Source organism: Mustela putorius, unplaced genomic scaffold (assembly GCF_011764305.1).
Source record: "Mustela putorius furo isolate JIRA1106 unplaced genomic scaffold, ASM1176430v1.1 tig00000095_pilon_pilon_pilon, whole genome shotgun sequence".
NCBI lineage: Eukaryota > Metazoa > Chordata > Mammalia > Carnivora > Mustelidae > Mustela > Mustela putorius.
Window position 1 is genome coordinate 9574039 of NW_025421280.1, and position 25099 is coordinate 9599137.

Below are 25099 nucleotides of genomic sequence, written 5' to 3' on the forward strand. Positions count from 1 at the left end.
GTAACAAGTAGTTTACACAGAACATCATTTCACCCCTTGACCATTATCTTTTATACAACCATCCCCACCAAAATGCAGTTGGGATATATAGATAATCAATGTACACTTCCAATCTACAGTGTATCGGACCTAAGATTTAAAGTAAGTCTCCCTTTGGTTAAAGTATTTTCTCTCCTAAAACCAAGAAAATGAACCAGGCCTGATGCCCATGCGCACACAGAGTTTTAAGTCAGTATTATTTTAAGCCAAGACGGGCTTCACACCCTTGGGGAGGTCAAATTATAACTCAGAATCATCACTCAAAGTAATTTTTGGGGTTTTTTTTTTTTTGCCTTTGTGCCAAAAATCAACGATGCTAATTCTTTTAGAACATTGCTGGAGTTTCGACTTCATACATGTGAAAAAATTTTTACATATGATATACTGATATCTAGTTAGAAGTTAAACACATTTCACTGCCATCCATTCGCATTTACAACTCTTTCCTCTTTGAAAGACCTAAGAGAAAACTGAGAGAATGAACCCAAGTTTCGCAAGGAACCAGAAAGAACCAAATCCAACCCACGAAACTGCTTCAGCCCGGATGTGAAGAGTCAGGGTACCCGGGGGGGGGAGGGGGGAGATAGAGGGGAGAAAGGAAAGCTGGAAAATAACTTTATGTTCAATAAATTTCCAAACCTGGGTTAAAACTCAGACGCTAACTGAATCTATCCCACTGGAGATCAAATCAGCTGTACTGGTTCTTGTTTCCTCTCGCCTCTCACCACCTATATGTTGCCATTTACGAGAAACTCATCGAAGTTGAATCAAAGTGACTTTTGGGAAGAGATGCCACTATGATCTCCACTGTGCTCCGGAAATGTGTAACTCTACACACAGGGCAACGTTACTCCTTCAGCACCAACCACCCCCCGCCCCCCGCTTCACTTTCAACTTCCCCTTAAGATGGGGACAATCACAGAGCCTTTTTTTTTTTTCCTTGAAAATCAAAGAGGAAAAACATAAATAAAGCACCCATCCAGATCACCGACGGGGGGTCCCGGCGTCCCGGGGGGTCGGCGGGCACCGCGCTCTCAGGTCGCTCCGACAACTCCTGCGGGAGGTCTCCAAGTTTCTCGTCCCCCTCGCGGAACACCCGCCAGAGCCAAGGAGGGAAGGGGGCGGCCCCAAGGGCCGGAACCGCGCGACCTGGAACCCGGGGCCTTTGAGGCTCGCAGACCGCGCCCGGCGCAAGGGGTGGCGTTCGAGACCCGCCCGGGTGCGCGTGGGCGCCAACTTCGCAGGGACCCTAGCACCGCGCCCCCTCAGTGCCCCTAGTCCTGAGCGCCTCCCGGGTCAGCCGGTCCGGGCGTCCCCGCCGTCTTCCCCAACCTCCCCCCACCCCAACCCCGCGCAATGAGCCCACCCCCAGTTGAGCCAGCTGGGATGCGGCGACGGGGACGACGGTCCCCTTCCCCGGGAAGGCGCGGGGGACCCGGAGCCCGGCGGCCCGCAGCCCCCGCAACCCCGGCGGCGGCCGGGCGAGCTCACCTGGCGGCTGGCGGCGGCCTCCGGGGCGGCCTCTGGGCGTGGGCCGGGCGGGGGCGGCAGGGGGGGCGGCGGGGGCCCGGACTGCAGCCGGGGCCGCCGCCGCCCGCTGGCCTCGCCCCCCACACGCGCCGGCCGCGGCCGCCCCCGGGCAGTGTGGGGAGCGCGGAGAGCGCGGGGAGCGCGAATCCCGCGGCGGCGGCGGCGGCGGCGCAGCGCGGCTCAGGCGTCGGAGCGGGCGGCCGCGGGCGCCGCCGCCTCCTCCTCCATGGCTGTTTACCCGGCTGCATTGTGGGAGTTTGACCTCCGCCGCCGCCGCCAACCGCCGCCTCAGCTTGCGCCGCCGCCGCCGCCGCCGCGCACGCCATGGGAGCCGTGACTGACGGTGAGGCCCGCTCGCCGCCACCCGGGCCCGTTCCCCCGAGCCCCTCGGCCGCCCCGGCCTCCTCCGAGCCCCCCGGCCTCCCCGGCCCCTTCAGGGAGCCCCTCGGCCTCTGCGATCGGACCCCGCGGGGAGCCGGCCTTTCCCGGACGCTTCTCCCCGGGTCCTTCGGGCCTCTCCCCGGCCCCCTGCTCCCCCCGGGAGCCCCTCGGACTCTCGGCCCGCTTTTCGGAGGCCGCGCCTGGCTTGCAGAGGGTGTGCTGGGAGGATGGTCGGGGGGCTGGGAGCACACGTGCGGGGGTGGGGGGAGCGGGAACGGTGGCAGCGGTGCGTGGGCGGGTGGTACCGGGAAGGGGTCCATGCCATTCGCGTTTGTGACGAGGGAGCACTTAGTGAGAGTTTGGAGTCCGAGGAGTGGCGAAGGGGAAGAAGAGGTGGAGACCCTGCCCCGGTGGTCCGAGGTCTGGAGGGTGGGCTGGAGGGTGTGGGAACTTTAAGGATGGGGTGGAAGTTTGGGGCCAGGCCCCGACAAAGGGAGAGGTTCCAAGACGCGGGTGCTAAGGGTGTCAGCGTTCACAGGGTGACACCTGGAGGAGGATTCTTCTGGACGGGTTGGGAAGGGCCCCCAGACAGTGGTGTGGATCGCAGTGAGGCCTGAGAATTAGCCCCGGACTGGAGGTAGGAAGAGGGAGTTAAGGACAATGTCTAAAAAGGATAGATGTGGGTATCTGGAGGGCAAGCAGAGAGTGTGCAGTGTGCATGGGGGGGTTAGGAGGACCCAGTGTAGGGATGAGGCCACCTGGGGTAGATAAGGCAATAAGAGATTTGTCAGTGTATATGTGTTGGGGAGGAGGGTGCGTAGGCAGAGATGGGGTTTGTGGAACGTTGGGAGGGTAGTTTAAGGCAAGTGGACCCATGTGTGCAGAAACCCAGGAGATGATCTGCGCATTGAGAGCAGAAATAAAATAGGGTGCCACCGTGAGGAAGGTGGACAGGCATGATGGGCAACTAGAGGGAGAACCTAAGAAGGTATTAGGTTAAGGAGGAAGGAAGTCTTTTGACATCAAGGAAGGGGATGTCTAGGGCTGCTGTATTTGAAGAGAAGGTGACCAGTAAGGGTTGATGCCTGTGGAGAGATCATTTCTGAAAAGTTGGGGATGGACAGGATCTCCACATTAAAGGGCCTGCAGTGGGGGGGGGGGGGGGGGGAGGCCTAATTTTGTGATAACAGGTAATGAAGTGGGAGGCTCTTAAAGGTCCAGGAACTTCATGGGAAATTACAGCTTTGTTTCATTCTAGTTTTATTTATCCTGTCTTGGCTAGTCCTTGGGATTACAGTCCAGAACCAACAGGCAAGACCTTTTCTCCCCTCTTAGGTTGCAGTCTGGTGGAAAGAGCCATTTGTGCAAAGGCCCCCAAATGTTGGAAAAACTCAAAGTTGATAAATATTTTCTAAAATTTAAAAAGTTATTTCCAGAGATTTCTGAGGGCAGTGGGAATCAGTTTTTAACATCGGTGTTGTGTGATCAGAATTGCATTAAAAGCAAGAAAACAAAAACCACCACCACGCTATATGTACTATGTGAAGAATGATGAGGGGAAGGAAAGAGAGGAGTTCAGTGGTCTCTTAACATGTAGTAGTCATCATGTGTCAAGGAGTGTTCTAATTATTAACTCCAGTTTACAGGTGCAACTGGGACACGAGGAGGTTAAGCAACTTCTCCACGTTTGTGCAGTTAGTAAGGTATAGAGCCAGAGCTGAAACCAGGCAGTCTGGCTCCTGAGTTCTTGCCCCTTATTACTGTGCATCCAGTCTCTCCGTTACTGCTGCCCTAGTCCTAGTAAGAGATCATGGGAACTCAGAAAAAAGGGGCATACAGAGAAGTAGACTGAGATAGAATATCAGGACTTAAGCAGTTGAGTGGATGTTAGAGGTCACAGGAGTGTGCACTCTGCCCCTTAAAAGCTGTCTGATCTTGTGTAGGTTAATCTCTTTGAGCCTCAGTTTCACTCTTTATAAATGGGGATAATAAAATCTATCTCATAAGGCAGTTTAGAGGTTTAAATGCAATAAAAGTTGTAGTGCTTTGCATTGAGTCTGACATGCAGTAATGTTCAGCAGATACTAGTAAATGTAAGAATTGGTTTACTCATCTCTCCTTCATTTTCCTTTGATTAGGGCTGCGCCTTCTTCATCTTTGTATTTGCACAGATTGCCCTTTCCTGGCTAGCAACTGCTATTTCTTCAAGACTCACCTCAAGTATTCATCTCATTTCTAGAAACAGTTGATCTTTCACCTATTAACCCTGTTATTTTATGCATATTACTGTTGTAGCACTTAATACTTAATTTACTTAAATGACATATTCCAGAAAATATTTAAGGCAGCTCACCATAATGTGAAACCATAAAAAATAAATGCATGAGAAAACAGGGCAAAAAGAGCATTGAGAGGAAGGAAAATGAGGAAGTTAGAAGTGGGATGATTCTCAAAATGCAGTGGGTAAAATCTGGTGCATTAGGCAGCCAGAAGTGACTCTTGTTTCTCTCCTAGTTCATACCAAGGGGCAGGACCTACTCCACTGTGTGCTGCTGTGTACAGGAGAGAAGGCAATATTAGATACACAGTACAAGCAATTATTTCTGATTAAAACACTAGAGATAAAGTTGTCTCTAGGGTCCCCATAAAGAAAAGCTAGTGTCATATCCTTAACCTCTTATCAGCACCATTGATCATAGGGCTGTTTCCTAGCACATCCCTGACTAGGTCAGAGAAGGCTAAATCACAATTTAGAAAGGCATTCTCCCATCCACGTACTAACCAGGCCCGACCCTGCTTAGCTTCCGAGATCAGATGAGATCGGGCGCGGTCAGGGTGGTATGGCCGTAGACTGGAAAGGCATCCTAAAGCCAATAGGTGGTTTAGCTGAATACTTCTGCTGCTCTGCCTTCATTCAGAGTGGATGAAGTACAACTTTTTCAGGCAATCCACAGTAAACATGGTTTTTCTCAACTGGGCTTTTGGTAAAAAGCAGAAGTGAGTAGTGGGTATGATAGGTCAGCAGTATATTGCATACCTTCTGGACCCAATTCAGGGTGCTGTCTACAGCAGTAAACTACAGAAAGCCCCGACTTCTGCTTGGGGGACAGAAGCAATGGTGTGGAATCAAATAAGTAATAAGATAGTTTCTGAGAAAGAACATAACTAAGTCCTGAAATGACCTAAGTTCTGAGAATGAACTGGATGGGATATGAAAGACCATAATGGGGGAGGGCTGCCAAAAGTCCAAGTCCAGTAGACTTCTCTGAAAAGTGACCCGTAGAGTAAGGCCTGAAGGGGTCAACCCCTATGTAGACTTCAGGAAAGGATTCAGGACAGGTTGCAACTAGTGCAAAGGCCTGAGGCGAAAATAAGCTCTGCCCTGCGGAGAAGATAAGGAATAAATTCAAGGGATCAGATAAGGGTTGGTATCCAGGTGCGTCTGGAGGGGTGTGATACAAAGGAGGTCAGAGAAGTAAACAGGAGCTTGCCCAGAGCCACCTAAGCTGTGGAAAGGCGATTGGATTTGTCTTCTGTGGGGACTTACAAATACGATTAGAGGATTTTAAACAGAAAAGTTAGTACTTTTTGATCCTTCTGGGTGGCTGTGTAGAGAATGGATTCTAGGAAGGCAAGAATGGAAGCAGAGAGGCCAGCAAGAAGTCCTCCAAGGCTCCAGGAGGGTTTGGATTAGGACGATGGCCGCAAAGAAGACAGGAGTGGCCTGAATAGCTCAGCCACCCTGAAGAGTTGTTGAAGTACCAGTACTTGTCTCTGGAGCTTAGAGAACAGCTAATGCCCTCTTACAAATTTGAGGTGCCTGGCAAGATGCTGTGCCCTCACATAAACCTTCCATATGAGTTTGCCTGTCCTTTCGGACAGGGAACTCTTAAGAGGGGAAGCTCTTATATTTCCTGCACCCTGTATAAGGACATTTCGGTGCCTGTGAGGAACTCCTCTGCTCAGAGGGAAGGAGAGAGACATGATATAGTTTCCATGGATACAGAACTATAGATATTACCACCAACACTACCATTTTATAGATGGCAAAATAAAGGTCCTGGGGAGCGAGTGACTTACTGTCACATAGCTAGTTCTCAGCAAAGCCAGTTTCTCTCCTCCCCTGTTGTGACTCCAGCATTTTGGCTAACTGAAAACAGTTCAGGTTTTTGTTTTGTTTTGTTTTAAAGATTTTACTTATTCGTTTGAGAGAGAGCACGAGCAGTGGAAGAGGCAGAGGCAGACTCCCCGCTGAGCTGGGAGCCTGACAGGGGGCTCAGTCCCAGGATCTGGAGATCATGACCTGAGCCCAGGGACGATGCTTAACCATCTGAGCCACTCAGGCACCCCTGAAAAACAGTTTAGATGTTGTCACTGTTAACTTAAACTATGTTCACAGTTTGTATTTTGTATGTGTTAATTTAAAGAGTGTTAAACAGTGTTAGTGTTAGTACCCTGATAAGAATCATTTCAGAAGCACTTTTTTTTCTGAGAAAAAGAGAATCTTGCAGGCTCCATGCCCAATGGTGAGCCAACGCAGGGCTTAATCTCATGAGATCATGACCTGAGCCAAAATCAAGAGTGAGACACTTAACCAACTGAGCCATCCAGAAGCACTTTTTGCAGTGCAGAGAACATTAGGTACGTACACGGATGTGCCAGAGCACAGATGCGGGTGAGAAGGAGATGGCAGGGAGCGGGGTGTGGCCGTACATTCCATTGAATAGAGCTTGTTGGTTTTGACTGTATTTTTTTTTTAGTTGACGTGAAATTAGTATATATCATTAGTTTCAGGTGTACAACATAATTTGATATTTGTATGCACTACAATGTGATTGTCATGATAAGCCCAGTTATAAGGGGCATATAAGGGAAGCCTACCCTGCAATGGCCCTGTCCCTCTAATAACCACTAATCTGTTCTCTATATGGGTTTTGTTTTGGGTTTTTTTGGTGTTGTTTGTTCATTTGTTTTTTAGATGCCACATATAAGTGAAAATGTATGGTATTTGTTTTTTCCTGTCTGACTTGTTTCATTTAGCATAATACTCTCAGGGTCCATCGCATGGTTTTCCAAATGACAGGATTTCCTTTTTTATGGCTGAGTAATATTCTACTGTATATATGTTTTTGCTTTTTAATTAGAAATATGATGTTTGGATATATGCCATTAAAACTTAAAATAATGGGCTTTAATATGCCTGTGAACAATATGATAGAATAATGGAACTATGCTCCAACTTTCTAATAATGTGATTGTGGATATTTTCCTATGGTAGCGGATACTACTCATCTGTAAAATGAAAGTAATAATACATGCTTCTAGGGTTTCTTCAAGGGTGAAGTGTGATAATGTAGGTAAAGCATTTCAAAATTGGCTATCTAATCTGCTGTCCAAACCAGGACACTCTCCAGAGTAAAAGGAACAGACAGAATGTATGGTCCTCAGATAGGAGTGGGTAAACCTTGTTTAAGGGCCTGCTGCTGGGATTCCTTTTACAATTGCTGATCCAATGTTAATCGGACCTTTGTGGTCACAGAGTTTGTTTGGCTTTTTTTCCCCCCACTAAAGCCAATGGATTTAACCACTGTGTTCCCTCAGCTCTGATCCCAGCACAGGGGTTACTGATGCAGTGCACCTATTAAATACTGTTTCTTTAGCCAAGATAAATGGTTTTAAAAAGCAAGATTGAAGTTTCAACCTTGACTTTTTTAGCACCACACTCTAAACACTTAAGTAAATCTAGAGAAAAACAAAAGGACCTCAATACTTTGTTTTGCTTTAAAAAAAAAAAATTTGCTTTAATTTTTGTTTAAGTAATCGACTTTGACATTAGCAATGTATTTAGACTAGCCCTAAGTATCTCACGAGAGATCAGAATTTTAAATGGAGAAAGCAAACCATCTTATAAACTGTTCCTTCCACTGCCTCTTTGTAATCTCTTAATGTTGTCAGCCTTCAAAATTGTTTTAGTGATTTTAAGCTTCTTGAGAGGGGCAACATGTTATTTTACCATAAGTAACCTAAAGCAATGAGACATAAGTAATTCATCTTAATGACCCATGAGCAGTGGCGTGGCGAACCAGTGATAAATCTGAAAAGAATCTGCATGCTCACAGTTTTTACATGGCCCTAGTCTCTTGTAGGTCAAGTCAAGCCAGTTTTCTTGTTTCTTGTTAACACATCATGGATTCGTTAAAGAACACTGAATGGGACTTATAATGCAGAAAAAATGAAGAAAAATACCTCAAAGTGACCAATAAGCTCACTCCCCAGATAATCACTATTAGTATTTTTAAAAAGAAAAGTAATGCATGTCAGACAATTCAAGAAAAAAACACCAGTGACAGTGTGAAAACCCTCCCCTCTCACTTCCCATGGCTAGTCCCTCTTCCCCAGAGGTAATCACCGTAGACTGTTTTTGGTGTGCCTTTGCAGAAGGATTTTTAAGTGCCTCTAAAGGGTGAAAGCATCTTCTCTCGTGCCAGACTTGTGCGTTTGAGTCTAAGCTCTACTCCATACTTCCAGTGACATTTAATTTGAGCAGCTAACTTTAAGTTCCTTCACTGGTAAAATAGAGGTAGTAAAACCTACTTTACAGGGCTGTTGTGCAGACTAAGTGTAAATGCATATACGTATATGCATTTACATATATGTGTATTTACATATATACATTCGCATATACATATATACAAATAAAAGTTTTTTATATGTAAAAAACACATTCTTAGCATATTACAAGCATTATGTCAGTTGGTTGGCCACTATATTTACTTTAAAATTTTACGCAAACATTTACACACTCTTCTGTGATATACTTCTATAATCATATCGTGGAGCTCTTCCTACTTCATGCTTTTGTATCACTGTGTAGTATTGTATTTTTAAAATTAATTCTTGGGCCACCAGGGTGGCTCAGTTAAGTGTCTGTCTTTGGCTCAGGTCATGATCTTAGGGTCCTGGGATTGAGCTCCACATCAGGCTCCCTGCTCAGCGAAGAGTCTGCTTCTCCCGCTCCTTATGCCCCTACACCCTTGTGTGCACACTCTGGCTCCTGCGCATGCTCTCTGTCTCTCTAATAATCAAAATCTTTAAAACAATTAATTCTCTAGTAAACATCTAAACATTTAGTCATTTTCAGTTTCTTACTCTTACAGGTAGTATTCCAATGGAGATATTTGTATAGATGCCTTCACCACACACCTGTGGGAATATTTAATAGGAGACAGGTCAAAGACTACATGTATTTTTAATTTTTGGTACATATTGCTACATTGCTGTAGGAGCCAGCTGTTTCAAAGTCACCCCGTCCCAAAGTGTTTAATAAATTGTCCCTTCTCATGGTTTTCAGTTTGGATCTAGAGTGTTTAGGAACACGAAAAAGAAACCAATGGTTCATTTCTGTGCTAATAGAATTCCTTGCTAAAGTGCTTTTAGAAAGGAAATACTAGTCTTCACTGGTTGGTCACAGGATTGCTCTTTCCTTTTTTTTTTTTTTTAAGATTTTATTTATTTGACAGAAAGAAATCTCAAGTAGGCAGAGAGGCAGGTGGGGGTGGGGGGAAGGCTCCCTGCTAAGCAGAGAGCCTGATGGGGCGCTGGATCCCAGGACCCTGAGATCATGACCTAAGCTGAAGGCAGAGGCTTAACCCACTGAGCCACCCAGGTGCCCCAGGATTGTTCTTTCCTAAAAGCAGGTGAGATTGCTGTGCTGTGAGGTCTAGCAGTTTTGAGAGGCACACCTAGGGGTAGATCAGCCCTAAGAGGAAGTGACATTAACAGTGACACTCTTGAGGGTGCCTGGGTGGCTCAGTGGGTTAAAGCCTCTGCCTTTGGCTCAGGTCATGATCCCAGGGTCCTGGGATTGAGCCTCACATCGGGCTGTCTGCTCTGCAGGGAGCCTGCTTCCTCCTCTCTCTTTCTGCTTGCCTCTCTGCCTACTTGTGATCTCTGTCTGTCAAATAAATAAATAAAATCTTTAAAAAAAAAAAAAGTGACACTCTTGACACTGGTTGTCAAGCCTTGACCTATCCCTAAAGAAATAAGTGTCTTGAAAGTTGGGCCACCGTTTTCTTCCAGATTGTTTTGCTTTTTGAATATTTGCTCCCAGATGTTCTGAAAACTTGTTTTGTAATCAAGGTTTAAAGAGCTACTGTGAGGGAATAACAATGATGGGTTTTGAAAGTCTGGGTTTATGAGGGATTGTCCTTTCTGTGATAAAATGAGAACACTGCTAAAATGGCAATGTCCCGTGACTCAAGGCTTGGAGAAGGAGAATGGGTCTAGTGACTGTAAAGCAGTCATTTCTTCCTGCCTCTCTGTTTATGGAAAATGAGATATTAAAAACCTAACCCCTTGGACTATTTGAGGCTTATTTAGTGTCTTCAGCAATTACATGTGTTTTTTCTAGGTATAGGTATAGGTCAGCATATAAGACAAAGAGGGGTTGAAAATGACAAGTAAATCTTTGCTTATCAGCATATATGTGTCATAACTGATTTTAAAGTGATTCTGAATGGCAGACATTTTGTAGATACAATTATAGCACAATATTTAACTGAATCCAGTAAGAAATCTTTCTACAAATCTACACTCAGGTGGAAAAGCACCAGCCTTGGGGCAGATATTAGATATTTGGGGTTAAAAACTTTTCGGGGATGCCTGGGTGGCTCAGTTGGTTAAGCGTCTATCTTCGGCTCAACTCATGATCCAGGGTTCTGAGATGGAGTCCCGTATCAGGGTCCTTGCTCAGCGGGGAGTCTGCTTCTCCCTCTGCCTGCTGCTCCCCATGCTTGTACTCTTGTGTGCACTCGCTCGCTCTCTACCTCTCACAAATAAATATATAAAATTTTTAAAAGCTTTTCCAGATGGCATTGATCTTATAGTCAGTAAAGAAAGCAATCGTGACAACTAAGAAATGATATTGATAACATCATTAAAATAGTTTCTAACCCATCTTATAAAGGGTGGGCCAAGATCTGCCAGAGTTAATAATATTAGTATTTAAGTTGCTTATAGAGATCTTCAGGCATGATGATAATTTATGAGGTTAATGTGTATAATAAACAAAGGTTTTAGGTGTGTTCAGTGTGGCACTAACTGATGAAGTACCATTAAAAGTAATAATACTCGTCATCTGTGTTAGGAACCATCAACACCTGCCTGGATCTAGATAGAATAAGCTATTTTCAAACTGGCCTCTTTGATTGTTGTCTTACTTTGTTGCTGTTAAAACAGTGCTGTGTATTTTTATTTATGTTACTTCGGGGATTTTTATTCCCAGAGTATTTTCTAGGCAACAGCTGACTATGCAGTTTAAGTAGAGATACCGTGACCTTACAATATGAAGCTTAAGAGAAAAGCAAATTTGGGAGAGATCATAACTAGGCAAAACTCTAAATGCATAATATTTACTTAAATGGTTATACAGTTGTGTCCATAGATACAGATGTACCTATATATATCTATAAATATACCTTTCATAGTGTTCACTCACTTTTTAAGACTTTTTAGGATGATACAAGTTGTGAATTAAATTAACATAAAGACACGGGTAACTTCTTTTTTTTTTCATTCTCACTATGAAATGGCATTGTGCTCCTTTGGATAATTTCATTTCAATAAAGTTTCACAGCTTTCCTTCCAGGTGCATATCTTATTCCCATTTTACAAATGAAGTTTTATTCCCGTTTTACAGATGAAGTGAAACTTGGCCCCCCCCACACACACACACAAAGTAAAGCCTCTGTGAACTAATCAGAATTTTGGCCCCAGTTTTTGACTTTGGCCCAGGGGTTTTGCTATGAAGAAATGCCATTAGAAGGAAGAGGGATAGGGCTGAACTGGGAGAAGGACCTGGGACAGGGAATCCATGGTCCTACCAGAATTGGACCTGCCACACTCCTACACGTGGTGCCTTGGCTTTGGCCCCTGCCTTTTCCCAGCCAAGTCTCTGTTCAGTCCCAAATTGCCCCAGGACCTGTAATTCTAATCTCTAATTTTCATGCTGTTTTAGCTCCTACTGCATGTTTTTTGGTAGCCTCCTAATAGCTTCCCTGCCTTTGGGCTTTTCCTAGTTACTGTCCATTATGTACACTGCCCTCAGCTTTGTACTCCTGGCAAGTCTTGGTCCTGAACCATTAGCTACTCCCAGTTGCCTACCAGCAATGTCCAAGTCCACTAGTATGGCATTCACTAGTGCAGACTCACACATTTGGACCTCCATCTTTCTGCCCTTGGGTTCCAGCCTCCTTAAGGTTCTCATGTGCTCATGTATCTTCTAGCCTTTCATTCCCTCCTCTGCTAGAGCTCACAGCTTTCTCCCTGCCTGGGGGGGTGGGGGGGGACAGGGAAGGGACTTTAGCTTGCTTTTTAATTTTTTGCCCTTTTTAAATATTTAAAGTTGGTCTTTTTCTTTTTCTTTTTAAGATTTATTTATTTGGTAGAGGGTAGCAAAGGGAGAGAGAGTCTTAAGTAGAGTCCTCAGTATGAGCATAAAGCCCCATGTAGGGCTAAATCTCATGACCCTGAGATCATGACCTGAGCCAAAGTCAAGATTCAGATGCTCCACTGACTGTGCCAGCTAGACACCCCAAAGATTATACTTTTTTAAGTAATCTTTGCACTCAGCGTGGGGCTTTTAACTCACAACCCCAGGATCAAGAGTTGCATGCTCTACCAACTGAGCCAGCCAGGCACCCATCATTTTTTGTATTTTTTAGGTAGCTTTATTGAGGGATAATTTTATACAAAGAACTGAATATTTAATGTGTAAAATTTGATGTATCTGGACATATGCAAACACCTGTGATAATTTCACCATAATCATAGCTTTCTTTTTCGAACAACAACTGACAGACTTTGAGTGCTCATATGATTCAAAAATCAAATAATGTAAAAAGATATTTCCCCATCTTCCAGCCTGTTCTCTAACCCACTTACATTGCCCCTCTCCCTTGGTAACCCCTTTTAGTTAGTTTCTTGTATATCATTCCAGGGTATTTGTAGGAATATAAGCATATATTCTCATTTCTCCCCCATTTATATTGAAAGGAAGCATGCTATACATTACTGTTCCTCACCCTTGCTCTTTTTCAAGTTATCTTTTTTTTTTTTTAAGATTTTGTTTTTTTATTTATTTGACAGACAAGAGATCACAAGTAGGCAGAGAGGCAGGCAGAGAGAAAAAGGGGGAAGCAGGCTCCCGGCTGAGCAGAGAGCCCGATGCAGGGCTCGATCCCAGGACCCTGGGATCATGACCTGAGCCAAAGGCAGAGGCTTTAACCACTGAGCCAGCCGGGCGCCCCTTGGTAAGTTATCTTAAGTGATCTCTGTATCAGCACATAAACATTTCCTCATTTTTTGGTGGTTGGGTTTTTTTTTTAATGGCTTCATAGTATTCCATCATATTTTTGTGCCAAAATTTATCTAGCTCCTTGTCAATGGAGATCGTCATATTACATATGTACGAGTTTATCTAAGATTATTGGGTGGAAGGGTCTATGTTATTTGAAGTTTAGGTAGATATTGTTGAAATACCTTTTAGCTTTCTTGGTTGGTGATTTTTTAAAAGATTTTATTTATTTTATTTTTATTTATTTGAGAAAGAGTGAGCAAGAGAGAAAGAGAGCACAAGCGGGGAGAAGGAGAAGCAGACTCCCGATGCAGGGAGCCCGATGCAGGGCTCAATCCCAAGACTCGGGATCATGACCTGATCCAAAGGCAGATGCTTAATCAACTGCACTACCCGGGAACCCCCAAAATTTTCTTTATTTGAGGGATAATGAGAGAACGCAGGCAGGGTGGGGAGCAGAGAGAGAGAAGGGCAAGCTGACTCTGCTGACTGTGGAGCCTGATGTGGGGCTTGATCACAGGACCCTGAGATCATGACCAGAGCAGAAAACCAAGAGGTCACTTAACTGAGCGAGCCATCCAGGCATCCCACTAACTGATGATTTTTAAGTATGAAAAGAGCAGCCCAAATTCCATTTCCCCCGAGTCCCCCAAGCCAAAGGAAACTGTCCTAATCTCTTGTCAATGTCATTCACATGTCCATGTCATTCACTTAACAGCCCCTGCCTCTTCTGCATGTGTTCACATGCACATTATTTCTCCACCTAGAGCGGAAGAGCTCAGGTCTTCGTCTCATATCCTCAGAACTGCTCTGGTCCCCTATGAACACATCTGCTCATTGATCAAGTATTCATGTTTTTGCACAAGAAGAGAAATCTCTGCTTCGGACCTGAAAATAAGGTGGTTGCCTGCTAGTCCTTGTTAGTATTTTATTGAGACAAAACTCTTAAGAGAGTAGATGGCCCCAGGCAGATACCACAATCCAATTTAAAAATATTTATTGCACATCAGAAGTGTAAAGACACACGGGTGCTTCCTCCTCTCTCTCTCTCTCTGCCTGCCTCTGCCTACTTGTGATCTCTGTCAAATAAATAAATAAAAGTTAAAAAAAAAAAAAAAGAAGAAGAAGAAGAAGTGTGAAGACACAGTGTGGAAAGTTGGGCAGGAAACAAAATGAATGAGACCCAGGACTGGCCCTCAAGAACCTTTTCCCAAGTTTATTTGGCCTGTACAGTGTTCTGACATTTTTTCAAAAACTTATTTAATTGGGGTATTACATATATAAATGTACACAGATCTTAACTCTACAGCTGGAATGATCACCAAATGTGCTTGAAATATTTTTTTTGTCACCAAACCTTAAAAATCTCTTGAAAAACCAGCTGTGGTAATAGTTTCCCCCCTTCGGGTACTTATTTCCTGATTTTCTATTCCCTTACATCCCTGGTCCTCAATAAAATAAGATGCCCAGGTATTTGGGAGGAAGATGGTGGTTGGTTGGGCAGGTTGGGAGAGCAGAGCTAAGAAAATGAGAAACTGAACAAAAGAAAGGAATTGAGCAGCATCAGATATCCAACTGCTCACTGCTGGATGTTTACTTTTAACAAAGCTAAAGCTTGTTTGTAATAAATAAAAATTCAAAACCCAATTCTGAAAATGTTCCACTAATGTCGCAGAACAGATTTTAAAACTGCAGCCACCTGCCTTCCAAAGTTTATCTCTGCTGCACCTGTGCTCAGAAATACTTCAGCCTACACGCAGGAACTCTTGTTTAAAGATTTCGCTGTTGTTTCATTGTGCAGGCTCTCGAAGAATTATCTACACTTAAAGAATTGTTTTTTAGGGGCGCCTGGGTGGCTCTGGGTTAAAGCCTCTGCCTTCAGCTCAGGTCATGATCCCAGAGTCCTGAGATCAAGCCCCGCATCAGACTCTCTGCTCAGTGGGGAGCCTGCTTCCTCCTCTCTCTCTCTGCCTTTAAAAGATTTTTTTAAATCTTTTTTAAAAATTATTTTTTAGGGGCGCCTGGATGGCGCAGTGGGTTGGGCCTCTGCCTTCGGCTCGGGTCATGATCTCAGGGTCCTGGGATCAAGCCCCGTATCGGGCTCTTCTGCTCAGTGGGGAGCCTGTTTCTTCCTCTCTCTGCCTCTCTGCCTACTTGTGATCTCTGTGTGTCAAATAAATAAATAGAATCTTTAAAAAAATAAAAAAAATTATTTTTTAAAAATATAATGCATGCACATGGTGAAAAACAAGTCTGTGAAACAACATAGAAAATTCAGTTTTTTCTCTGAAAAAACTGTAGTCCCTCTGTAGTCTCTATCACCAGGAGAAACTACTATAACCAGTTTCTTGTGTTCTTTCCAGAGATATTCTCTCAACATGCACATACGTGTGTGTACACACACAGGCACAAACAAACACGCAAGGCCTCCCCCTTTTCTACACAGATGACAGCAAACGGTGTGGTTCTTTGCACATGTTTTATTTGCACCTGCATTTGCATCTCCTGGACCAAAGGAGATTTCTTGCCGTCAGCATATACAGCCACACTGTTGGCTTCATCATAGTACATTATATGAAGTTTGGATAATCTGACTAGTCTCTTACTGGTACATGCTTAGGTTTGCGATCTTTCTACTATGAACAGCACTAAGAACATCTCTGCATTTATCTTTGTGGGTGGATGTGCATGGTTATCTATGGGATCAGTTCCTAGAATTGGAGTTCTGGGGTTGAAAAGAAAATGTGCCTTGGAAATCTTGTTTGTGGTAGCCCATTTGCCCCAGAAAGAGCCTACCCGTCTGCATGCCATCAGTGTATGTAAGTGCAGTTTCTCCATATCCTTGCCAGCACTTCTATCAGGTATTTTGATCTTTGCCAATCTGATAGATGGAAATTACATTTGGGGTGCCTGGGTGGCTGAGTTAGTTAAGCCTCTAACTCTTGCTTTTAGCTCGGATCATGATCTCCTGGATTGTGGGATCCAGCCTTTGTTCCAGCTCGCTGCTCAGCGGAGAGTCTGCTTAGGGATTCTCTCCTTTCCCCTACACATGCGAGCTCTCGCCCTCTCAAATAAATAAACCTTTTTTTAAAAAATTGTGTTTCGGGGCACCTGGGTGGCTCAGTGGGTTAAGCCTCTGCCTTCGGCTCAGGACATGATCCCAGGGTCCTGGGATGGAGCCCCGCATGGGACTCTTTGCTCAGCAGGGAGCCTGCTTCCCCCTCTCTCTCTGCCTGCCTCTCTGCCTACTTGTGATCTCTGTCTGTCAAATAAATAAATAAAATCTTTAAATAAATAATATAATAAAATAAAATAAAAATTATGTTTTATTGGGTTTCAGTCTGCCTTTCTCTTGTCATGATCCCGCATTATTTTGTCCAGCAAGAACACTGCCAGACGGGCCAATTGGAGCCCCACTTACCACTCACCATTATTATCTGCCATGCTCTCTGATTCCATTTTCTTTTTCTTTCCCTTGAAGCAAAAGTGAGACAGACTTGTTAAAAAAGAAAAAGAAAAAAAAAACAAAAACGTCTTCATGGGGGAAGAAACATTACAGATGTAATAACTAAATTACACCTTTTTTTTTTTTTGATAAATCCATTCCCATTTCTCTGACCTCTCTTTCGTTCTTGTCACCCAATCTGCCACTACATCTTTCAAATCTTTTCTTTCTGTTCCTTTCAGAAACACAGAAAGAGACAGGAACACTTCAGCCTGCCTTCTGTGTAAACAGGTTTTTCCAAAACAAAGTTCTCCAAGAACTATGGCTTATGTGCTTGGTGATACCTGAAAACTTTCCGTTCAGTACCCCAGCAGTAGAATTCCAGTTCCATGAGAGCATTGATAACCCCAGCCTCTAGTACACTGCTTGCATATAGTAGACACTCAGTAACTGTCTTCATAGTGACATAAGAATATATACATAAATTCTAGTAAAACCTGCATGACGTAAAATTTGCCATCCTAACCATTTTAAGTATACCGTTTAGTGGCTTGAAGTATATTCGCGTCCCAATGGTTTTCTTCTGGATGAATGAGTAAGTCATGATATTGGTTATTTGTCCCTGAAAGTCAGCAAGAGCCAGACCATCGTTTTCATTCACGGTGTTGTTCTTCCCTCCAGACGAAGTCATACGGAAGCGACTCCTGATTGATGGAGACGGCGCTGGAGATGACCGGAGAATCAATCTGCTGGTGAAAAGTTTCATTAAGTGGTGCAACTCCGGGTCCCAGGAAGAGGGGTATTTCTCTGACTCTCGTTGCTACACCAATGTCCTAATCAGAGTTTAAACCGTGTATACAGCCGTGTCTGTAATTCAGCTTTTCACTCCTTCAGTTGTCCAGTGGAGGCAACTCTAGATTTTTCTGGCCCTTATTTCTCTTCAGAAGCCTGCTTTGTGTTTATTCAAATGCGCAGAAGGTGTAGTGTTTAAGAAATAAGGATTGAAATCTGGCTCATTCATTTGGTCACTTTCGGCATTTAGTTAGACAAAATATCTAAATGGAATTTTCTCTTTTGCTTTTTTCGTTGTTTTTTTTTCATAAAATATTTGAATCACTCTTTATAGCACTACTTTTTCTTTTTTAGTTTAAATTCAATTAATTAACATGAGATATATCATTTGTTTCAGGGGTATAGGTCTGTGATTCATCAGTCTTATGTAACACCCAGTTCTCATTGCAACGCATACCCTCCCCAGTGTCTATCACCTAGTTACCCCAATCCTCCACCCTTCCTCCCCTCCAGCAACCCTCTTTTTCAGTAAGCTGTACGCCCAGTGGGGCTTGAACTCAGGACCCTGAGATAAGGGGTCACCTGTGCTACCAACTGAGTCAGTCAGCCCAGTGCCCCAATTTTCTCTTTCTTAAATAAGCTAATAAAAAGTTTTTATATACTGCAGGGTTTTATATATATTTAGTAACTTTTTTGCCTTAGAAAAATTTCCCTCAGGGCGCCTGAGTGGCTCAGTGGGTTAAAGCCTCTGCCTTCGGCTCAGGTCATGATCCCAGAGTCCTGGGATCGAGCCCCGCATCAGGCTCTTTGCTCAGTGGGGAGCCTGCTTCCTCCTCTCTCTCTGCCTGCCTCACTGCCTACTTGTGATCTCTGTCTGTCAAATAAATAAATAAAATCTTTAAAAAGAAAAAAAAGAAAAATTTCCCTCATTTGAATTAGCTTTTCACATAAATCATTGTAAAGAGTGAAAAATTTGTGAAAATAAAATTCTGAGGATAAAAAAACCATCTTGATTAAAACATTTTTTTTTATGATTTTACTTATTTGAGAGAGGGGGAGGGAGAGCAAACTCATCACTGAGCAGGGAGCCCCCATGGGGCTGGATCTCAGGGCCCTGAGACCTGAGCCAAAGGCAGATGCTTAACCAACTGAGCCACCCAGACACCCTTGGATTCAGACATTTTTAAAAAGTATTTTAAACAAAATTCAAACAAGTAGTTGAATTAAGTTTATATTGATAAGAACAGCAGTCCCATCTTTGCACTTGTAACTGAAGCAGTTTATAAATTCAAGTACTCCCATTAAGAAAAATTAAACATAAAAGAAAGATATTCTAAATTATTTTAAAGCAAATGAGGGGCACCTGGGTGGCTCAGTGGGTTAAAGCCTCTGCCTTCGGCTCAGGTCATGATCTCAGGGTCCTGGGATCGAGCCCCACATCAGACTCTCTGCTCAGCAGGTAGCCTGCTTCCTCCTCTCTCTCTCTCTGCCTGTCTCTCTGCCTACTTGTGATCTCTGTCTGTCAAATAAATAAATAAAATCTTTAAAAAAAAAAAAAAAGCAAATGATTCTCTCAGAACTTGGTAGTTCTGCCTACACTGTAATATATATATAATTGTTCAACTTTGGTATTTCACAAAAATCTTTAATCTGTTTTTCTCTTTTCCACCAGATATAGCCAGTACCAACGTATGCTGAGCACACTGTCCCAATGTGAATTTTCAATGGGCAAAACTTTGCTGGTATATGATATGAATCTCAGAGAAATGGAAAATTATGAAAAAATTTACAAAGAAATAGGTAAACTTAAAACAATTTATGTTTCTTTTTTTTTTTTTTTTTTTTTTTTTTTTTTTTTAAATATTTTATTTATTTATTTGACAGAGAGAGATCACAAGTAGGCAGAGAGGCAGGCAGAGAGAGAGAGAGGGGAGGAAGCAGGCTCCCTGCTGAGCAGAGAGCCCGATGCGGGACTCGATCCCAGGACCCTGAGATCATGACCTGAGCCGAAGGCAGCGGCTTAACCCACTGAGCCACCCAGGCGCCCCAAAACAATTTATGTTTCTTTGTAAAAATTTAATTTTTATGGTGTAAAGGAAGTAATATCTACTAGCATTTTTCTTTGAATAGTGGTAAAATAATAACAATGACAATATTAATAGAAAGAATGTGGTAAATGTTAGCTCCAAAAATGTATTCTGGTATGATTGCGGTACTTTGGATTGTAGCTGTTTTTTAAATACCAGCATCTATTAGCAATGGAACTTAATTTAAAAACACATTTTAAAATTGAAAATGGATGAAGATGATGCATGTTGTTGCAACTGTCTTTAAAAAATCCCTTTTCACATAGAATGTAGCATTGCTGGAGCACATGAAAAAATTGCTGAGTGCAAAAAGCAAATTCTTCAAGCAAAGCGAATACGAAAAAATCGCCAAGGTAAGGGTTTTTCGGGATTTTGGGTGCAAATACTTTATTACTGAGTACTATTTTCATATGGTTTTTAATGTTGTGTGGTAAAATCTTCAGCAAGAATCAATCTGAATTAAAAAAGAAGGAGCTAAACTTAATTCTTTAAAACTATATTATTCTTCAAAATAGTGGAGAAGGAAGGCTATGCTGAAAAACACTTTTTTGATTATACTGATTATCCAAATATTATATTATATTGATTATCCAAATATTATATTATATTGATTATCCAAATATTTCTTAAGTATTCATTTTTTCTTACTGTCTTCAGACTCCTTTGCTTAAGCAATGTTATGGTTAATCAGCAAAGACCATTCACACAAGTACACTAGACCTAAGGTTTTGTTTGTTACTTGTTTGTTTCATGGAGTTACTTTCCAGGAAAAAGAAAAGAATTTAAGCCCAGTGAGTTTTTAAGTACAAACCAAGCAAACATTTAAAGTTTAGCTTCGTCCTGATCTCTTTTGGTTTGGTTTTGTTTGTTTGTTTTTAAGATTTTATTCACTTATTTGACAGAGAGCAAGAGCACAAGCCAGGGAGAGCACCAGAGGGAGGAGAGGGAGAGGCAGGCTTCCTGCTGATCAGGGAGCCTGATACAGGGCTCCATTGTTATCTTCAGGGAGCTAGAGTCTCTGGGAAAGGAACTAGAGCATCTTTCACATATTAAAGAAAGTGTTGAAGATAAGGTTAGATTATGACCTGAGCTGAAGGCAGGTGCTTAACCGACTGAGCCACCCAGGCACCCCTGTTTTGTTTTTTTATTAGGTTATGTCCTCATTGCAGTCCATAAAAACTATTTCAAAATTGTTTCAATGGCTGGGGCATTGTTCCTCCTATAATGTAAGTTGAAAGAAATGAAGATAAAAAATATAATGCATAATCACAACTGTGACCTATATACGAAAAACAAAAAGGAAATAGAAAATGTTAATGGTTATTTTGGGTCTGCAGATTTTTATGGCTTGGTCTTTTTTTTTTTTTTTTCCCTTGCAGTGGACATGTATTATTTTGTAATCAAAAACTTTTTTATTGGGGTGCCTGGGTGGCTCAGTGGGTTAAAGCCTCTGCCTTCGGCTCAGGTCATGATCCCAGGGTCCTGGGATCGAGCCCCACATCGGGCTCTCTGCTCAGCGGGGAGCCTGCTCCCCCTCTCTGTGCCTGCCTCTCTACCTACTTGTGATCTCTGTCAAATAAATAAATAAAATCTTTAAAAAAAATTTTTTTTATTAAAAGTCACACTTTTATTGAATCAAAATGCTGATTTTCAAAACAATGAACTTTACTTTTTAATGAGCCAATTAAGATGTTCAGTTCCTTATTTTAAAAAATTGGTTTTGTACTCATTCAAAAATACATGTGGTCAAGTTCAGTGGCCAATTTGCAGAAGAATATATCAACTTATTTAATAATTATTGACTCTAAAATCATTTTAAAAGGTTCCATAGGGTTTTTCTCTATTAGTTGAGGCTTTTAAATGAATGCTGCCATTCATCAGTTCAAGGTTAATGGGAAATAACAGGGAAATTTGGAGACCTCAGTGGAAGAGAAAAAATAAATTTTATCATTTCTGAATTTTAAATTGTTTTTAAATTTCTGAAATCTTTACCTTTAGAATGAGAATGAGAAGTGTTTGCCATTGTTAAGATCTGCAGTGAATGGTAGGATATATTGACCTCGCTAATCTTCTCTTTGCTGGGCAAATAGTGAATAAGATCCTCTTCATAATCAGTCCACTTAATGATCAATAAAGGGCTTCAGTTCACTTTGCTATGCTAGCCTCTTATATCCTGCCTAGGGATAGGTAAATAGAAAAACAGAGTGGATGCAAAAGGCTTTATTTGGAACAGTTTGAAATCATGTTGAACCAAGTGACATTGGCAGTACTCCTTCCATCCTTCAGTGTTTTCATCTTTATGCACTGAGAAAGTGATTAGAAGAGACCTGTGATATTTCACCTTTTTCTTCATGTCCATGTTCAAAAGAAAACCTTAATTTGATAAATATTTTGTATCTTTCAGAGTATGATGCTTTGGCTAAAGTGATCCAGCACCATCCAGACCGGCATGAGACATTAAAGTAAGTTTAGAGTCTACTTTGAAAGGAACCAATCTTTATAAATTTATAATGTTTACATACTAGCCTATGCATTCCATTTTTATGGGAGTACATAATATGTTTCAGAAGGAGGGGTCAGATCTTCCAAATTACATATTCTACTACCAGTTGGCTGAATTTTTCCTTCCTCTGATCTTACTGTCTGTAGTTCTAAAATAAATGAATATATATATCACAAATGAAAATAGATAAAATATGGTAGACTATACATATAGTACAATACTAAATGAGCAATTTAAAAGAACAAACTATCTCAGGGGCACCTGGTGGCTCAGTCTGTTAAGTGTCTGCCTTCGGCTCAGGTCATGATCCCAGGGTCCTAAGATCAAGTCCTGCATCGGGCTCCCTGCTCAAAGGAGAGTCTGCTTTTGTGTCTGCCTCCCCCAGCTTGTGCTAGTACTCTCTCTCTCTCTGTCTCTTAAATAAATTAATTAAAATCTTAAAAAAAAAAAACGCTTAGATCTTAAAAATATGATCAGTGAAAAGAAGAACAGAAGACATAATGAATTTTAAGTTATTCCTAAGTTTCTGTAACACATACAGAATAATAACCATTTATAAAAATTAACCCCCCATTACATACTAGTACTGTATATTATTTAGAGAGACAAATATGTGAATGAAAAAGGATTGGCGTGGTGAAGTGATTGCCTGAGTAAGGAATAAAGGAGGAAAAATGGTCTGGGATAGAGGATAGCCAATAAGGTTCTAAGAGGATTTCAAGTTAATCTGAAATGTTTCATTTCTTTTACCAAGGGGGAAAAAAAAAGAGGAAGGACCTTTTTTTAGGTCAAATAAGTATGATAAAATGTTAAAAGTTATCAGTTCTTTTGGTGTGATATTCTATTACGTGTGTTTTCTTAGGTTTTAAAACTTCTCTAGAAAAGAAAAGTATATACTTAGAATTTAAAAAGACCATCCTTAGCTTCAACGTTTCATCATAATGGAGTGTAATAACTTCTTATCCTTTTTTTTTTTTAATTTTTAAAATCTTATTTAGTAACTAAAAAGGTATTAATTGTGACTTCTGTGCCCCCAGTTAGCAAACTATAACACTGTCTTATTGTTTTCAGGGAACTAGAATCTCTGGGAAAGGAACTAGAGCATCTTTCACATATTAAAGAAAGTGTTGAAGATAAGGTATCTGTACACATACATTGGTCTCTATGATATGTATAGGTGTATAGATCAATGTGTATTAATTTTTTTCTTGTTTACACAGCTGGAATTGAGGCGGAAACAGTTTCACGTTCTACTTAGTACCATCCACGAACTTCAGCAAACGCTAGAAAGTAAGTAGAAGTAGTCACAGAATGAATGTTTATAAAGACTTTTAAGTGATCCAGGGGCATGCCTTCTAAAGCACACATCTTGTTGAGAGAGTAGACCTTCAGTTTCAGAAGAGGAGTATAGTTGGATGATGTTAGAAGTACTCAAGCTGTTCAAGTTTCTGCATATATGATTTAAAATACATGTACTATGGTTCACATTGAAATTTAAGGATGATAGATTTGGAATTCTTCTTGGTTTATTACAGTTTATTGCTATAAAGTAACAATGCAGGATCCAGGCAGGCAGTGGTCAGTGAGTGGAGTAATAGTGCATAAGCACGTTTGCATAGTCGGTAAATGGAAGGTGCTTTGAGAAACCTGAGACTAACTCTTTGTATTGACTGTTGCCAATTGGAAATGTCTATGTTATCTGACCTCCTTATTGTTTTTACAAAAAACCTAAAACCTAGATTTTTTTTAATGTGTTTTATAACGTAAGTTTTACATTTTGACTTAACTAATAAACACCAACAACCAAAACAGCACTTTTAAAACCAAACACTGTGTTGGCCGATGACAGTCATAGGCTGCCATTTTGCCATCTTTGTTTTAGACATATCGGCTCATAACGGATAAAAATGTTGTCATGTATTCATTAAACATATAATTTAAACGAATTAGACTGAAGTTTTATGGTTTTTCTCAATTGCAGATGATGAAAAGCTCTCAGAGGTAGAAGAAGCTCAAGAAAGCACCATGGAAACAGATCCTAAGCCATAGACAGGCTAATGGTTCACACTTCCCAAGAATGCAGAAGTAACGACATGCTCCTAGTGCATTCAGAATTTGTTGTGTTCTTCAGATATTTAAAGTTTTGGCAGATTAAACTACTTTGCTTTTAAATATTAATGCACAGTTCATTCCTATTTCTTTACACGAAGGAAAAAAACTTCACTATAGATTTGTTTGTATTGAAATGTGTTTTTTATTTTTATAAGGTAGGAAGCAATATCCAAAAATGTTTAATAAAATGTTTTCAAGGCAGATATGTTTGTTCTCATTAGCTTTCTAAGTAGTTTTTATAAAATAAATTGAGGATTGTGAGAAAGTGGCATTTCTAGAATGTATGTGAAAAAAATGAGTCAGTCTGGAAATCATTACCATCTTTGAAAATGGAATTCATAAATAGGCTTCATGAGGGCTTTGAACTTGTGAAATTGTGTACAAAGTGTCTGTGGTGTGTCCTCATTTGGCAAGAGGTTGCCTGATCTAACAGTGGTATAAGAAGTAATTACAAGAGCAAAGTAAATCAATCATGCATTGCCTTCTAGATCTCTCAATGTAATGCTTAAGCAATGTGGTTGTTAAACGTTTTGTTGATATGTTTTCTTCTACTGTTTCATTTTTAGGAGTCATTTTCAGTAAAAAAAACATATCGACAAAGAAAAAATTGTCTCAGAAAAATAATCTATTAAAATGGTCAGTCTTGCATAAACGATTTCATGATCTTAAAAATTAAGCTAAGGCTGAATCAGTTGTAATTTTCTTAAGTAGCGAATTTAATGTTCCATACTTGCTAGCTTCCATCCATATCCATCTTTTTTAGTTCGGAAACATGACACTTTGCATGAATCATACCTTAAACAATGTTACATTTTTGTAATTTTAGTAAGAATTCTTATCTTTAAGTATGAAAGTTT

At 41.6% G+C, this 25099-nt stretch overlaps 2 protein-coding genes across 6 annotated transcripts in view; one reads left to right on the forward strand and one right to left on the reverse strand.

Annotated features, from left to right (window-relative positions):
• The window catches only part of ATXN7 (ataxin 7), a 137320-nt gene extending 135740 nt beyond the window's left edge, over positions 1-1580 (reverse strand). For 2 of the 5 annotated variants that reach the window (XR_006606193.1, XM_045078128.1), the window contains exon 1: positions 1015-1385. The gene's annotated coding sequence lies outside the window, so the exon portion shown is untranslated. Of the gene's footprint in view, positions 1-678; positions 954-1014; positions 1387-1530 lie in introns of those variants that run through there. The other 3 variants (XM_045078123.1, XM_045078117.1, XM_045078124.1) reach the window with 3 other exon arrangements.
• A 162-nt stretch (positions 1581-1742) lies between these two features.
• Positions 1743-24443, forward strand: THOC7 (THO complex 7). The gene is made up of 8 exons (XM_045078165.1): positions 1743-1912; positions 17430-17547; positions 19213-19340; positions 19894-19980; positions 22032-22089; positions 23202-23268; positions 23351-23420; positions 24112-24443. The coding sequence occupies exons 1-8, from the start codon at positions 1894-1896 to the stop codon at positions 24177-24179; spliced, it is 615 nt and encodes a 204-aa protein (XP_044934100.1). The 5' UTR covers positions 1743-1893; the 3' UTR covers positions 24180-24443.
• Positions 24444-25099: the final 656 nt, after the last annotated feature.